The sequence below is a fragment of the Cygnus atratus genome, chromosome 4, assembly GCF_013377495.2.
Source record: "Cygnus atratus isolate AKBS03 ecotype Queensland, Australia chromosome 4, CAtr_DNAZoo_HiC_assembly, whole genome shotgun sequence".
Lineage (NCBI taxonomy): Eukaryota > Metazoa > Chordata > Aves > Anseriformes > Anatidae > Cygnus > Cygnus atratus.
Genome location: NC_066365.1, coordinates 47,851,723 through 47,866,880, shown reverse-complemented (window position 1 = coordinate 47,866,880; position 15,158 = coordinate 47,851,723). Strand labels below are relative to the sequence as shown.

Below are 15,158 nucleotides of genomic sequence, written 5' to 3'. Positions count from 1 at the left end.
ATAAGTGTGGATAACTGGACTCTCCATGTTCCAGCCTTTTGCATTGCAGAGGACCAGCTGCCACAAAGAAAGTAATTTTCTGATTGCAGGGGCTCCTTCACCCATTACCTGTGAATTCAGGTCCACTAACTCAAGTGCTAGCACCATAATTTTTTTCCCAAACATTTTCTGTGCCATGGCAATGAGATGAGTTGCTATGTTCAGTAACTACCTGCCACATCAGATTGCTAGGATATATTTCAATCACAAATAGCAATGCGTAAACCTACAAAATTATATCAAAAGCACAACTGTTTTGGCAAAGATGATGCTGTGGCTGGGCACTGCACAGGGCAACAAACATGCAAGAACTCCTGATAACACTGGGCTGCATGTCAAGACCCAGACTCGCCCAAACTGACAAGATGGGATGATGAGACAGCAACTGTCAGCTTCCAGAGCTCCCTTTTCTCTTGGAGGATCCATATGAACATGGGTTGTAGAGTCAGGAAGATCAGCAACCTTGGCAAAAAGCTTGGAGCTAACCTAACACCTCAAGAGCATCGCTGTGCTTTCATCTTCTGAATGCAATTCAAAAACTTTGTTGCAACCGGATGACTGGTTGTCAAAACCATTCAGCTTTCCAACAGAAGCACTGGGACATAAAATACCACCTGTTACTGCAGGAATTAAAAGGACAGTACTTAAATGAAAAGACTGTCATGAGTTCCCGTGTTTTGAGAGATTACTCTTCCATTCCACAGATAACCGTAATGGGATGAGCACAGAGCTGCTTCAGTTACTTAGCAAAGCGCTGCTCAATAACAAGAAAGGATAATGCTGTAACAAAACCAGACAATTCTAGCAGGGGTTTCATCATCAGTGTTTTCTGCCTTCATCCTTGGTTGGTGGTTTCCAGAAATGAAGTAGTTGTTCTGGTCCCTCTCTTCAAACAACCAGAATCAATTCCAAGCTATCGTTCACTCTGTATTTGACTGCCTTTAGGTGGCAGAAATGTCCAAATAAAAAGAAAAGATAGACAAAGGGGGAGGATGGACTTCTAGAGGATTTTCCCACAATTTTGCATGTAAACAGGGATGAGGCTATGCAGCATACTTCGGTGCTAGACATTGCGAGTCAGATGAATAAAAGCAAGGGACTGCAAGAATACAGGATCACATGGCATACACCTCTCTTCGGTGTCCTCATTCCTTTCCTTCACTGTCAACTTGTCCCAGGAATACAGGCAACTCAAGAAATTCTTCACGATGTTTTCACAGCAAAGTCCCTTGGCACAACACCAGTGAGCTTCTTTGATCCAGGCTCCGGGGCAGCCTGGCCCTGCTTTTTCCAGGTTAGACATCAGAGTTTTCTTCCAAAAGCAGCACAGAGCAGTGCTGAGGCTCTGCTGTGTGGGAGGCTGAGAGGCACGAAAAGTGAAGAGGTAGCACCACCCTGAGTGCCAGCATCTTCAGGGCTTACTGTTTCACCACAGACAACAGTAAGTTTTCCTCTTGACAGTTTCCAGGCATTTGCAGTACATTATGCATTAATGCAGTTAATTAAGCTCGGGTAACTCCCTATCTGTATAATACATTCTGTACTAGTTTAAAAAAAAATCCTATACGCTTTAATTTGTCCTAAGTGACTTTCCAGGCTACAAAAAAAGATTAGCTGCTGACAGCAGCCAGCCCTGGGCCAAATCAAAATATACAACACCAATGCAAAGTGACACTTAATAGGGACTTAAAAGTAGGACGGCCCATTTGGAGGCAATCCTAATGCAGGTTTTACTGTAGTCATTAAACCTCTAAACTGAGTAGGCCATGCTTTTTCAATCAGAATTTACAGGATAAAACATTACTTTAAATATTAACAGTTAAAAAACACAAAGCAGAGGACAAATCCCAATGTTTGTGTTTAGTAGACAGTTCTGCCTTCACAATACACATTTTCCCTCAGCAAAACGTTATCAATGGCTCAAAAGCCAGTGCTAGTCATAGGCAACCTGGTCTTGGAAGATATGGAACTCTCCGCCGTGCTAGACTGGACAAAAAGCCACCGAGATGCCGGGCAGTTGTGCTGAGGAGACACAGCGAGCTCTCTCTTGCCAGGCACCTACCAACACCGAGACCTATCCCAAGGAGGCCCTGTGCTGCTGAACCGCACCAGGGGACGTTTGAGTCCACAGATCCATGGATCTGTGAACAGACAGACCCACCAGCCCATGCCCATCCCATCTCCAGCTGCCCCTCCTCAGGCAGAGGAGGGTGAGATAGCACCAACTGCATGGGCTTCGCTGCGCCCTGAGAGGTGTGCGGAGTCTGTCCCACCGGCAGCATGCAGCCCTGTCCCTATCCCTGGGGAGCTTTGTCTGTGGGCCTGATTCATCCTCTGCTGTGCAATGTCACCTCTCTCCCATGGTTCCTGCATGCCTCAAAGGTTCCCAGACTACAGCAATGCTGGGACCGTGAAAGAAAGAAAAGACTCAAAGGAAAAAAAGTACTTTTCCAGGTTAAAGAATTTTGTCTGATGTACTGTATAATTTAAAAGATGCATTCCTATATAGCTTATGGTTTCTGAAATTCAAATACAATCCATTTCTCATGGAAACGACCAGAAATAAAACACAGGATCAGCATACCACTGGAAAAAAAGTTTGTTTGCCAGATAGGTTTAAATGTACCTAACTGTCTCAACTCCCATTATTCACTGATCACAGTGGAAATCAACCTAAGCCCATAAGGAATGCAGTGCCAGAACTGAAATTGAGACAAAACCTCCAAAATTTAGAGAAATACTTGAAACTCTTCTCTGAGCAAAACCTCAGATTAAAACCTGAACCGAAACCTCAAGATTGGAAGTCTGATGGCAACTGGAAATAGAATTCCCTAGGGTCCCTTCCCATGGCTACCGCTCCTCTCATTGAAAAGCTCCAGAGCACTGTAAAGACACTAGCGCTTGACAACAACTTTGGCCAAATGCTGAAGAGGCTCGTTGCACAACCAGGTGAACTACAGGGCAGGTGAGATGGCACACCCGCACACTGATGCTCAGAGAGAGAACACTGACCGCGGCACCGTTCCATAACCTCTTCCATCCCACACAGCACTAAATTATCTGTTAGTTTAAATCAACACAGATCTACAGCAATTTAATTGTGTGCACGTGCTCCTAATTATATGAAGCTTCCTGTTTTTGTTTTTTTTGTTTGTTTGTTTGTTTGTTTTTAGAAAAGAGTCAGGCTTAAAATTGCAATACGAAGTACCCCATGGGCACTGACGAGCACGTTTCATTTCAGTACCCTCATTCATCATGGATGTCAAAGCCTATGATGCACTTCCTTACGTGTGTATCAGTTTATAAAGCAACTACCACCATTGGGCTTGCAGCCAGCACACTCTGCCATCAACAAAATACACAGAGATCTCAGCATTAAACAAAATTTTTCCAGCTAAAGGCTGAATGCTTCCAGTACAGAAGAAAAGTGGTACAAAGACTTGGACTGCCCTGGCCAAATGGAGTAGACATTTCCTCCTTGATTCAGAAAGATAGAAATGAAAACAGTGTCTGACCCAGAGCGCCATGGCATTCAGAAGACTAGTTTAAGCATGCTGCAATTCTGAACTTTTGTTGTTTTATTTTTAAAAAGAGAAGCACGGAGTTATCGGGATGCAAGAGCTTGTAATGAGAGGCATGCGAATTCAAGTCATGCCACAGCAGTGTGAAACTACAAATGCTCCTGGGTGGTAATGGTGTGGGGATACACAAGGGAACGCTTGCCTGCATACAGATCATTTCTCCAGAAAATCAACTAGTTTGTTGAGCTTACTTTTTTCATTTTTTTTTGTCAATAGCAGCAATAATAGTTAAAAAGACTTACCTATTTGGATCTGTTGCTCTTTACTAGCCTGCAGAAGAGAAGAGACACATGCACAAAGTTGTTAGTGTAATTACTACGCAACGTGTGACAGATGAATGGTTCTAGAAGGCTGAAAAATTACTTGCTTTGCATTGCACCATTTTTTGCAATTCTACTTTTAGTTTTCAGGAATGGCACTTTTCTTTGGCCGAATAAACAGCTGTTTCCACCAATATACTAACAGAGTCCTTAATAAGTTTAGCATAAATCGAGCAGCTAAGGAATCCTGATTCTGAATGAGCCATTCTATCTACTGTGCCGCAAAGTAAGTTCGGTGGCCAAAAAAAGACTTTAAGGTTAATGCAGGGGATAAGTCCTGAGGGGCAGCAGGGCAGGCGTGTTGACACTTCTCCTTCGGCACTTTGCCAGGGGAGTGAGAAAGCCAACAGCAGGGACAGGGACACCAGCCTGCCACTGCCACCAGCGTGGGCCCAGGGCTCGGCGAGCTGTCTCCGGAGCTCCGGTGCGACAGAGGACGAGCTGCTCTCTGCAGCGCTGGGGATGCTCCGCTCCGAGCTGGGTGCTGGGGAGAGCCGGGGGGCGCGCTGTACACGGCGGAGGACGGGAAAAGCCGCGCTCGGGACGGGAGAAGGGACAGACCGGGCAGGAAGCGCTCCCCAGCGGCCCCTCCGGGCTGGGGCCGGCGGGGGCTGCCGGAGGGATCCCGGGGTGCGGGCAGAGCCCGGGAGGGGAGCAAAGCGCCGGACCCCAGCGGCGTCCCCCGGCTCTCCGCCGCCTGTCTCGGCTCAGCACGGTTCGGCTCGCCGCCCCGCCGCCACTCACCTGCCGTCCGGCTGCAGCGCGGAGCCCCAGGAGCGCGGCTGCCGCTACCCACAGGGGCAGGAGCACCATCACGAGCCGGCGGCCCGCCGCCCGGCGCGCTCTTCCCCCTCCGGCCGCCTCCTCGCTCTCCGCGCCGCTTCCCCTCCTTCCCCTCTCGCCCCCGGCTCCCGCCTCGGCCGGCCCCCGGCGGCAGCCGGGCGGGCTGGGCTGGGCTGGGCTGGGCGCTGCGGGCCCGCGCCGCCTCCTGTTGCTCGCTGCGCCCTGCCTGCGCCGCGCATCGCGACCTGCGGCGCTAATAAAGCCGCACCGGCCCCCGAGCGCGGCTCCGCCTTCGGCGCGGCCCCGCACACCCACGGCGGGGCCCACAGCCCCGGCACGGCTCGGCACGGCCCCGGGCTGTACCTGAGGCGGGCGGGCCCCGGCCGCGCTCCGCTCCCCCTCCGGCAGCGCCGCTGAGGAGCGGAACCCCCCCGGCCCCACAAAACGGCTCGGCCCAGCCCGCATGGAGAGCGAGCCCCAAGGGGAAACAGGCCAAAAGCTCTACGAGCGGTTTTTATTTGTAAGTAGCCAAGATGAAACACCCCTGCAGTACTCAAAAGGAGGACTGAAATTTGCCAGGCTCAGGATTATCTCCTGTAACTAGAGATGGGTAACACAGGAACATCTGGATCCAAATTAAAATCATCCTGCTCTGACAGACCTTTAGGATAACAAGTCCTATTTCCTACTCATGTGAAACTCATGACTGATCAAAGTGAGCCTGTTGGCCTCCAGCTAGCACAATCAAGATCAACACTACCTGAAGGTTTTCAGAATAAATGCGTGAAAGCCTAACCATAATAATCATCTATTTTAAGTTGAGGTGCTTGTCAGAATCCATCACATCTATATGAGAAAGCAAATGCTGGTTCTCCTAAACCCAAGTTGCCTCATAGCAGCATGTAAGAGAGCCAGACCTGCAGCCTTTAACTAATTCAAGCCTGTGCCAGGCTGTGGAGCAGCCCTGCTGCCCCAGAGAAAACAGTTCCCCAACTGCACCCACTTTTCTCATACAGGAGAAAAAAAAAAAAAAATTTCCAAGAAACTGGAAATCTAATGCCTGTTATTACCAAGACCATTTCTGTACGTAAGGAAATGAGGAAACGCACAGCAGCCTGCTGCAATCAGCATGCTGTAACTGGGCACATGCACACTGCAGAAGAGCCACTTTTTGGAAAGACCACAGTCAGAAAACTGAGATCCTGTAAATGCCAGCTACATAATTATCCATTAAAATTGTCAGTCGCAACTGACAGTTCAGAAATGCCAAGCTAATGCTTTCTTTCCTTCACAATATTATGTGCCATTCCCTTAACACATGGCTGTTTGACATTTTATTTCCCTCTCTGATGTTTGTTATGTGACCTCAGGCCTTACTCATTGTACATTATTCAAACCCTGAAAACCACCGCATTGATTTCCTTGTGGGTTTATGTGCACCACAACATACCTGAGTGCTTTGCAAGCCATCCATTTTCTGTGGTGAAGTTAAGGACCAGCACAATCTCTGTTTTGCAGTTAGGCTAATTACAGGAGCAATTCCCGACTGGATCTCTTTCTCCCATTTTATCTAGCACTCTGAAGTCCCAAGCCAGGTTCTTTCCGACAGTTTTACAAATGCGCAAGATCAGGCTCCCCATAGTGGGGAATACCTGTGAGGAGCTGGTATGAGTGATTCGTTCTGCAGGAGAACCAGTTCTGATTGCTCCCTGTCACCCAGGTGCTGGATGGGGCACTGCTGAGCAGAAAGCTGCGACACAGTGCACACCAACAGCCAGACTTCAGGCATTTTGTAATGTGATCCTAAACACGGTCTTTCAATAAAGTTGGGTGTTGTATCCTAGGTGGTTTCACTTGCCTTTCCCAATTAGCTAAAAACATTTCTAAATACCAAAGAAACATAAAAATACACCAAAGACAGATCTGGAGACCAGAGCAGATATTCTGTTCCGCAGTTTTTGAGAGCAAAGAACCAAGGTTTAACGGACTTATAATAGAACAGCAATAAGATGTTAACATGACATCTTATCAGATATCTCTAATATGAAATAAGACTGAGTATCACAAATATACAAATGTAAATCAATTTCCCAAAATTGTCTTAATTTGTTAAAGACATTTTTCATCTCTAACAACGCAGTTGGGACATACCATTATCAAAGAAATCATGTATTAGACAAAGTATACACAAAAAAATGTATGTATTTATATATGTGTGCACATACATATTTGTATCTTAAAAATCCGTTAAGTATTTGCAGTTCTAAAATTCTTCCTGCTAACACTACATCAGATAGGCTTTCTGCGTCTGTGCAGTTTCTGTGGATGCACTACACTGACAGTTACAAATATTTTATGAATCTGAGGTTAGGCCCTGAAGCAAAGAGGAACAGAAAACTAAAAAGTTTTGTATGGGGCCAGATTCTGGAGTGTGAAGAGCACAGCAGTATTTGAATAGCAAGAATAATATTTATGGGAGCAAGCACTCAATGCTGCAAGTAAAATGTGGTATTACCTGATTAAAAGGGCTCTAAGACATGGTTTCTATGAAATCTCCTTACTTCTCACAGCAGAAGAGCCTGCAACAAAACAATTTCAAAGCAAGTTTTACTTGGAACATTAACTCAAACAGAGAAACCTTAAAGAACAATATTCCCTATATGAAACCAAGAAATTAACCACAGTTTTTTCACTCCTGTTTAATATCAGCTTCCAAATATTAACATATTTTGAGACAAGCCCCTGGTAAACCTGAGTATAACATCTGTGAATAAATCCATAACCTAGACAAATCACTTTCTCTTCACTGAGCATGTACTCACATGTTAATATTCCGTTTTGCAGTGACATTTCCTGAAATTTAGGAATAAAGTTCTTCTGCCCGTTATAATTTATTGACTTTCTGACCTACTATGTTCTTTGCCAGTCTGTAAGTTGACGACCTCTCTCAGTAGTGGCCAGTTTGGAAAGCATTAATTCTATTCTTTCCAAGATAGACACATCACTAAAAATTAGCCAGAGGTAAAACAAGCTGCTTATTTAAGATGACAGAGACATCTACTTTGAATGCCTATTTTAGAAAGCTAAAAATATTTTCTAACATTGTGCAGATGGTTGCCTATTTTCATAGGAGCAGCGGGCCATGGAGGACATCTTTCTAGAGCAAACGTTATTGCTGGCTAGTTCAGAAAAAAGGCACAAGACCATCCAGAGAAGGTAGTTACAGTTTCATTTCCCTTCTTTGTCACCTGCCACAACCTAAAGATCACAACTCTTACACAATGCTTGGACTTTCCTTTTTTCGTTTCATCTTTACCATTAAAAGCAGTGTTTGCTCTTAACATCCAAACACCAGCTCTGCCAAAATTCAGCTTTTCTGTCAAAGCCTAATTTGGGTTCTCCTTTGATGTGAGGCATGTCCTGATGTACATGTAACCAAAGGGCACGATCCTCAGCAAGCCAGGGAGACGAGCCCCAGACTGTGCTCCCATGGAACCAGAGTACCTGTGCAACTTCTCTGTAGCCTGCACCAAGGTACGTGCTGTGGGCAGAGCTGGCCACAGGCAATGGACTGCAGAGCGTGCAGCACGGCACCCTCTTCGGCTTGTGCTCATTCCCGAGGTTTCTCATGGCTCTCAGCCTGCAATTCTCCCACCAAGAAAAGCTGTAGCCCTCCTCAGTAAGACCACACCCCTCATGCTTATAAGCTCAGCATTAGTGTGGATTCATTTTTCCTCCCTAAACTCAACAACGACCTGGTCAGATTTTCAGTCTGCTAACAGTTTGCTTAATGAAAAGTAGAGTTCATTTTCATTTTTTTCAAATTAGAGACACGGGAGGCCTAAAGTGCAATCTCAAAACCTAAGGCAATATAAATCACATTCTTAGAACAGGATACATCTGAAAAGAATGCCTGCACCTCATTTTTAAAATACGTTACTATTTGCATTTCAGTAATGCCTGAGGTCCTATTCATGGGCTGGAGCCCCATTGTAGCAGGCATTGTGAGCGCACACAATAAAAAGGCCACGCACAAAGACCTTTCAGTCTAAGGACTGTAGTCATACTACTGCAAAAAATACAAACCCCAAAAGCCTGGGGTATACAAGAACCAAATTTTACATTCTTAAACAGAAACCCATCCCTTGCTGCAGGTTTGTACAATTAGTCTTACAACTGTCCTCGTGCAGCAGGGTCTCAGCTGCAGCTGAAGCATCTTTTTCTGCTCTGCAGGCAATTTGTCAGGATCGTTCAGACAACAAAGGTGCCAGGAGCAGCTCCAGACCTTGTCACTACCATCACACAGGAGCGTTAATATTGACATTAAATTCCAAAAGACTACCTGCTCTCTGGCTCCTTGATATGACAACTCTAGTCATGCAGCCCACAGCTGCAAGAGCCCTTTTTGCCGAGATACCACATTTAATGTTACAGCCTAAATTGCCACCCAACCACTCCTGTGCTTTGATTTCCAAAACTGCACAAGAAGCTTTTCTGGATATTACACTTTTCGTCTGTTTACCAGGGTGTCAGACAAGAATTGCCAGACAGCACTTGAAATGGAAGCACTTTATAAATGAAAATGGCTATAGTTTCCCCTTCATGGTGCATTACAGTTAGGAATATTAAACCATGCAACTGTATTTAATTGTTTTAAATACACTATTAATCTAGCAGATTGTTAAATGAAGAAGCATAGTAGACCTATTATTTTTAACAAAGCAGCGTAAGATTTACAGTCAAGATTTAACCACAGGACATAGGAAACTGGAGAGAAAAATGTGACACACGAAAATTACAGTTGTAAAATATGTTATGAAAAATAAGAAGTAGTAGAAGTATAAGAGGCAGTACTTGTGACAACTTCATATACTAGACACATTCCATAAAATTGTTCCTATTTTAAGGTGGTTCATTTTGAAATGATGTGTGCCAAACAAAATGCAATTAAAACCGCCTCAAATCCTCAAAAGAAATGAATAAACAAATACCCATAAATCATGCTAAAAACAATCAGACCAAACTTTCAATGGCCTGTGGTATTGATACAGAAACCTGTGGTTCTGGTGTTGCAAGAGGTTCCTGGAAGTGCTGAGGCAGTGACCCTCACAAGTTGCATAGACTCCGATAGGGCCAAAGGCCCATTAAATACTTCTGCTTAACTTAAGTCCTCAGAAAAAAATACAGATGGAAAATACTTCATCGTCCTGTACAGTTAGTGCATTTAATACGTGGTTTGCGTGTGCTGTGCCTTAAAAACCCTAGCGAATTGCCCATACATAAGTGTTTTACTTACTTAAATTATACCTGTATGCTGGAGGTATGGAAACTGTTGTGTGTTATCCATGCTTATTTTCATTAGCATTTTTCCGGTCGTGGAAATTCCCGATTTATGATTTTATACATACTCCCTTGTGGACAGCGGGATGCTGTGTAATCTCCTTATATATATAGACATGATATACACGTATAGTGCTCAGCCTCACTGGCTGGATGCACTGAGATGGCCACTCACACAACTCTCAGTAATTTTTCCACTGACATGAGAGAAATAGCAGTTATTGGCTTCTGGGAATCAGCCCTCCAGGGTCTTAAAAAGGATTATATTTTCCAGAGGTTGCTCTCCCGCCCCTCCTCCCCCACCTCTTTTCCCCTTCATATATTCAATTGACTGAGCAGAACAGTGCCTTCTACTGGCAAGTACACAATCCGAGGACTTAAGTAATGCAGAAAATGTCCAATACGCTCCTTGAAATCTCCATTGCAAAATGTGAGAGATGCTATAACTATAATGACCACAGAGTGGCTGTTCTTTCCATACCATTTATTGTAAGTGAAAGTGTGACAGCATGTTTAAATTTCTGGAATTGTCAAAGTAAACCTTTCTGCTAGGGCAGCCAACCAGGCTTGAGAAACTGATTTCAGTAACATTTAATTCCCAGGGCTTCATAACCAATGAAGGTCATAAGTAATGAAAGTATGACAAATGTTGCAGTCCTAAGATAAGCATTTAGGCACTAACATTCATTACTTCTGTAGCCAAGTACTGCCCCGAAAGACATGCATTGAGTATATGAAAATACTAGTATTTTTAAGCAAAGGTGATCAGCAGCATTTTACAAAAACAGCACATAAAACCATCACTGGACAGAACAGGAAATAAATTCTCAGTATAGGAGCAGGTAAAGATAAACTTGCCATAAGAAGAGAGAGGACAGAGAAGGGGAAGACATGAAAGGGTTTAAAGTCCTCTAAGAATTCTGTGAAAAGCAGTGCCATCAATGCTAGTTTACTACAGAAGAAAATTATGCTGGGAGATGTTCTTTGAGTGCAGCGTCCACCCTGCCACAGAGATACATCCCAATTTAAATCTCTTGCCCATAAGGAGATTTTACAGACAATCCCTCAAATGTCTCCTTCTTTCAAGAAATTTGTGTTCAGCTGAAGCAACTGTGCTGAATACAGTGCTGGCCCTTTCCTAGCCATTACCAATAATCGACATAAGACTTGTTCCCACTGAAGAAGGAAGATACCTACCTACCATGCTGCTGAGAGGACTGACTGCAGCTTCTCATTTTCCGCAACTTTTTACTTATCATTTGTGCACATCCATGTAATTTATTTTGAATCAATCCCAAACCGTAAAGTACACACTGCATAAATTTAATTTGTGACAGGCCAGACATGCTGTTGATTGACAACAAGGATACCATAACACCTTCCAATAAAGGCCATATACTCCATCAAGCCCCTTGATTCATGAGTAATCCCATAAAACCACAAGATTAGCCAGAATATAGCCAGACCAGCATCTTGCCTTATTGCATGTACCCCTCCTGTTGGCTTCATGAACTCAACACTTTTCCTTTGTAACTTGTTAATGAGTGCTTTGGTTTCAGTCACATTCTTACAGAAATTTTGGGGGAGATGGGTAGCTGCACAGAGAGGAAGTGAATAATTTTTCAGTACTCTGATTCCTTTTCTGCCATTGATTCACAAAAAAAAAAAAAGTTTCCATAAGGAGAGAGAGAGGGTTCACACTTAGGCATTCCCTTACCTCTCAGAAACACAATGATAATTCTAGCTTTTCACCCTAAAACCAGAAAAGACAAAAGCAGCACCATAGAAATAAAATGAAATATAAAAATCAATAATATCTTCTCAAAAGACTGTTCCTAAACCAAGCCACTGAGAATGTCTGATTCAGCTCCAATTTGAAGCTGCCTACGCCAAAGGGTTATGATGTTATCTTACTACCTCACAAAACACTACAAGTCAGTCATGTCAGTAGTTTTTGTTATTTCCATTTCCTTGATTCTATTACAAAAGCTCATTCTATGTCATAAGAATAAAAATAACAGCTTGAGGATGGTTGCCAGTAGTGCCTTCTTTTGTAAGCATTTTAATAATGACCACAGTTGGAATCCAAGAGACACCACTGTTCCTGTAAACTGCCAATGGCTCAAAGGGCATTTTAACTAGGACCATGCGAAGTTGCAGGCTATCTCCCATCCCCTACACATCAGCTTCAGAGTATATTATGCCAGCACTTACAAAGAAAAGAGGCAAGCACTTTATGCTGCTACCTTTGCATTGAATGCATTTTGCATCTTAGTTCTCTCCAAAGCTGAAAGAAAATTAGAATAAGCTCCAAGTCAGTTTTAACTCTTTTCTATTAATTTTCCCCACAGTTAGGATGGATGATTCTATATATAACCTCCACGTAGACTCAGCGTATAAAGTACTCACCTAGAGTGAATGTAGAACTGCCTGCAGTTCTGGGGAGGGCTGCTAGAGCTCTGAAGAGCTAGCACATTTTCAGTGTTAAGCGATTCAGATGTGTCCACTCGCTGCATGGTGGCGGTGTTGGGTAGCTGACACCTGGAACAGTGTGAAAGTTTGTAAATGCATGCTCAGGAGAAAGTCAGCTTTCCCATCAGATGCTTTAAATGCTTAAGGTTAGTTTCCATTAAAGAACCACCCTACTTCTTCCCTGTGTGCAATAGGCAGGAGCTGTGTTACTGCACATGCATATGCCATTCATCTCACCAATATCACATACAAACTACTTTCATCTGTTAAACATTTGAACTACAATTCTCTCCAGAAGGAATCATTGAGATAACGAGGAATTAAAATCTCTTTCAGTCAAGTATCACATCTAAAGTACTTATCTATGCCATCATGCATACTCAAGTCAATAACACCAGTAAAAAGCCAAACCAGGATCCTGTGATAACAAGTGTGGAAAATAAAGGAGCTGTCACTATGGATACAATGGCAGAAGCAAATGAATACTGTTATTTCTGGACAACCCCAGTTCTGGATGGAAGCAGGAAAATTGTCTAGTGCAAATAAATATAACAGAACCACAGACAAAGTTCTTGCTGTAAATCTTGTGGATATTGACCCATACAATAAGTTTCACATACAAGAACACAGCCTGGATCAAAACCGGATGAAAAATGAAAAAGAGAAGAAAGGCTTCAGAGCTGTTAGCACATCTGACCACTTCTAGCAGAATCTAGGCATAAATTAGAAACAGCACATCAGAGTAAATACTTTTGTAAATATTGCTGGCATAGGAGAACCTTCAGTAATATTATAGGTAGATTCAAGCAGAAAGTTGAAATGCAAGTATTATTTTTACAATATGTACGTGTTGCATATACACACCTATCTAATCACTTTCTTGTTAGCTCTTATAATTGACAGAAGATACTAGTAAGCTTCTGTTTTCAATGGACCATATATGACTACATTGGAAATACATCATTTTTATTCAGAAAGCCTCACAAGCAGGCTCTAACACTGCTAGAACTTTCTAGGTGTTGTTACTAAAGAGTTTGCTAAGACTACTGAAGTTCAACAATCTTAGATCTTGATAAGTTTTAAACTTGCAGTGGAGACAAGTCTTCCTGAAAGTTCTTCTTGAATCATTATGATTGAAATATGGAATGAGTGTTCGTATTTACTGCTTAGCAGTCTATTTGTACTAATAACGGGCCTTAAGTCAGAAGTACTGCCTCTACTACGGGCTGATTTACTGGATTTTTTCTCCTCTCCAATATAGGCAGGCTTATAACAGGACAAGAAATTGCTACTTTGCACTTGGAATTTTTCATCGTTGTTGTTTTTGTGCCGGCTTAGACATTGCACTGTGAATGTTATGTAGACCAGATGGTGAAGTCACAGTCTATCTCTAGCACTGTATTAGATGCATATTTTATTTAAATAGACAGTTTTATACACAAAATCACTGAACTCACTCTAGTACATATTCTGCACTGCACACTGACCCCAGTGCACATGGAAGGCTAGCACAGGCGGGATTTTCAAAGAAGTTGAAAGAGGTTTGACCTCAGGCTCATTTAAGTGCCATACTCAGTTAGTGTTGAGGCCATCATGACAGAGACACCCAGCTTCCTTATGCCCTCCTGAAAATCCCAGCCATGAGCTTCCATTTCTTACACTGTGTAAGCAGATCATTCAAATTCATGGCACTTCATGGGAAAGTATACAAGTAGGCAAGTATTGCCACTTTAACTTGAATTTGCTGGGACACTTCCAAATCACTTCCATTTCCAGAAGGAATTAAAACAGGTGCTTTGTCTCTGCAAAGCAGCTTAAGCTAAAATTCTGATACCACTTGCTGCTCTCACATGGGGTCATGGTCGTTAAATATTTAAGCCAAAACAACAAGAAGTTGAGATGAGAGAGCGGCAATGTTTAAGCAAATAAACCTCAGCCTCTCTGGACTTCCCTTCTCCACTTTCTCTTCATAAGGATCCAACTGCTTTAAGAGATCATCAAAAACACAAGGGACACCTCCAAATACTGTTTAAAAACCATGAGAACTGAGCTTCTGACCTTACCTAGGGTCGTCTTACCATGTCAAGGCTGGGGTTATTTCCAGGGCAGCATGTGAGAGCTTTCACTGCAGCTGCTTGAATAGTACTTTGCCTGTGGATTAACGGATGACTTAGGCTTCTCATTCTTACCAGCCTTTACAATTCAGGAGAACACACAGAGGATTTCTTCTGAAACAGCTGAAGTAAAAAGACAAAAGTAAGCTAACCTCCTGACCTGTAAAATAACCTTGTAGGGAAATCTATTCAATATAGCTGCTCATTGTTTCTGGGAAAAGGAAGAGAAGGGGTTTGCAAGAGGAAACAATAACTTGTATACTGTTTAAGAGGGGAAACTACCACAGCAACCTGTTTCTAATGAATTTACATAGGGTAGAGGCGAGAGTATATCCAACAAGGACCAAGCTGCGATAGAGTACTGCAAATAAGGATTTAACAGATTTAAAGCAAAGGACTTCAACTGTCCTTACTGGCATTTAAGCCAGGGAAGCACCCCAGTGAGATGCAGAAGCAACTTTTTAGAAGACAAACTTCTTCCTTCATCAGTGGCCTTCTGTTTTTAAACC

At 43.3% G+C, this 15,158-nt stretch overlaps 1 protein-coding gene across 1 annotated transcript in view; it reads right to left on the bottom strand.

The window, feature by feature from the left end:
* The window catches only part of ADAMTS3 (ADAM metallopeptidase with thrombospondin type 1 motif 3), a 125,689-nt gene extending 120,738 nt beyond the window's left edge, over window positions 1–4,951 (bottom strand). Inside the window, exons 1-2 of the mRNA XM_035552717.2 lie at window positions 4,685–4,951; window positions 3,863–3,890 (exon numbers count right to left, since the gene is read on the bottom strand). Coding sequence (XP_035408610.1) covers window positions 3,863–3,890; window positions 4,685–4,753 — 97 coding nt within the window. The 5' untranslated portion in view covers window positions 4,754–4,951. The remainder of the gene's footprint in view (window positions 1–3,862; window positions 3,891–4,684) is intronic.
* Between the last annotated feature and the right edge of the window lie 10,207 nt (window positions 4,952–15,158).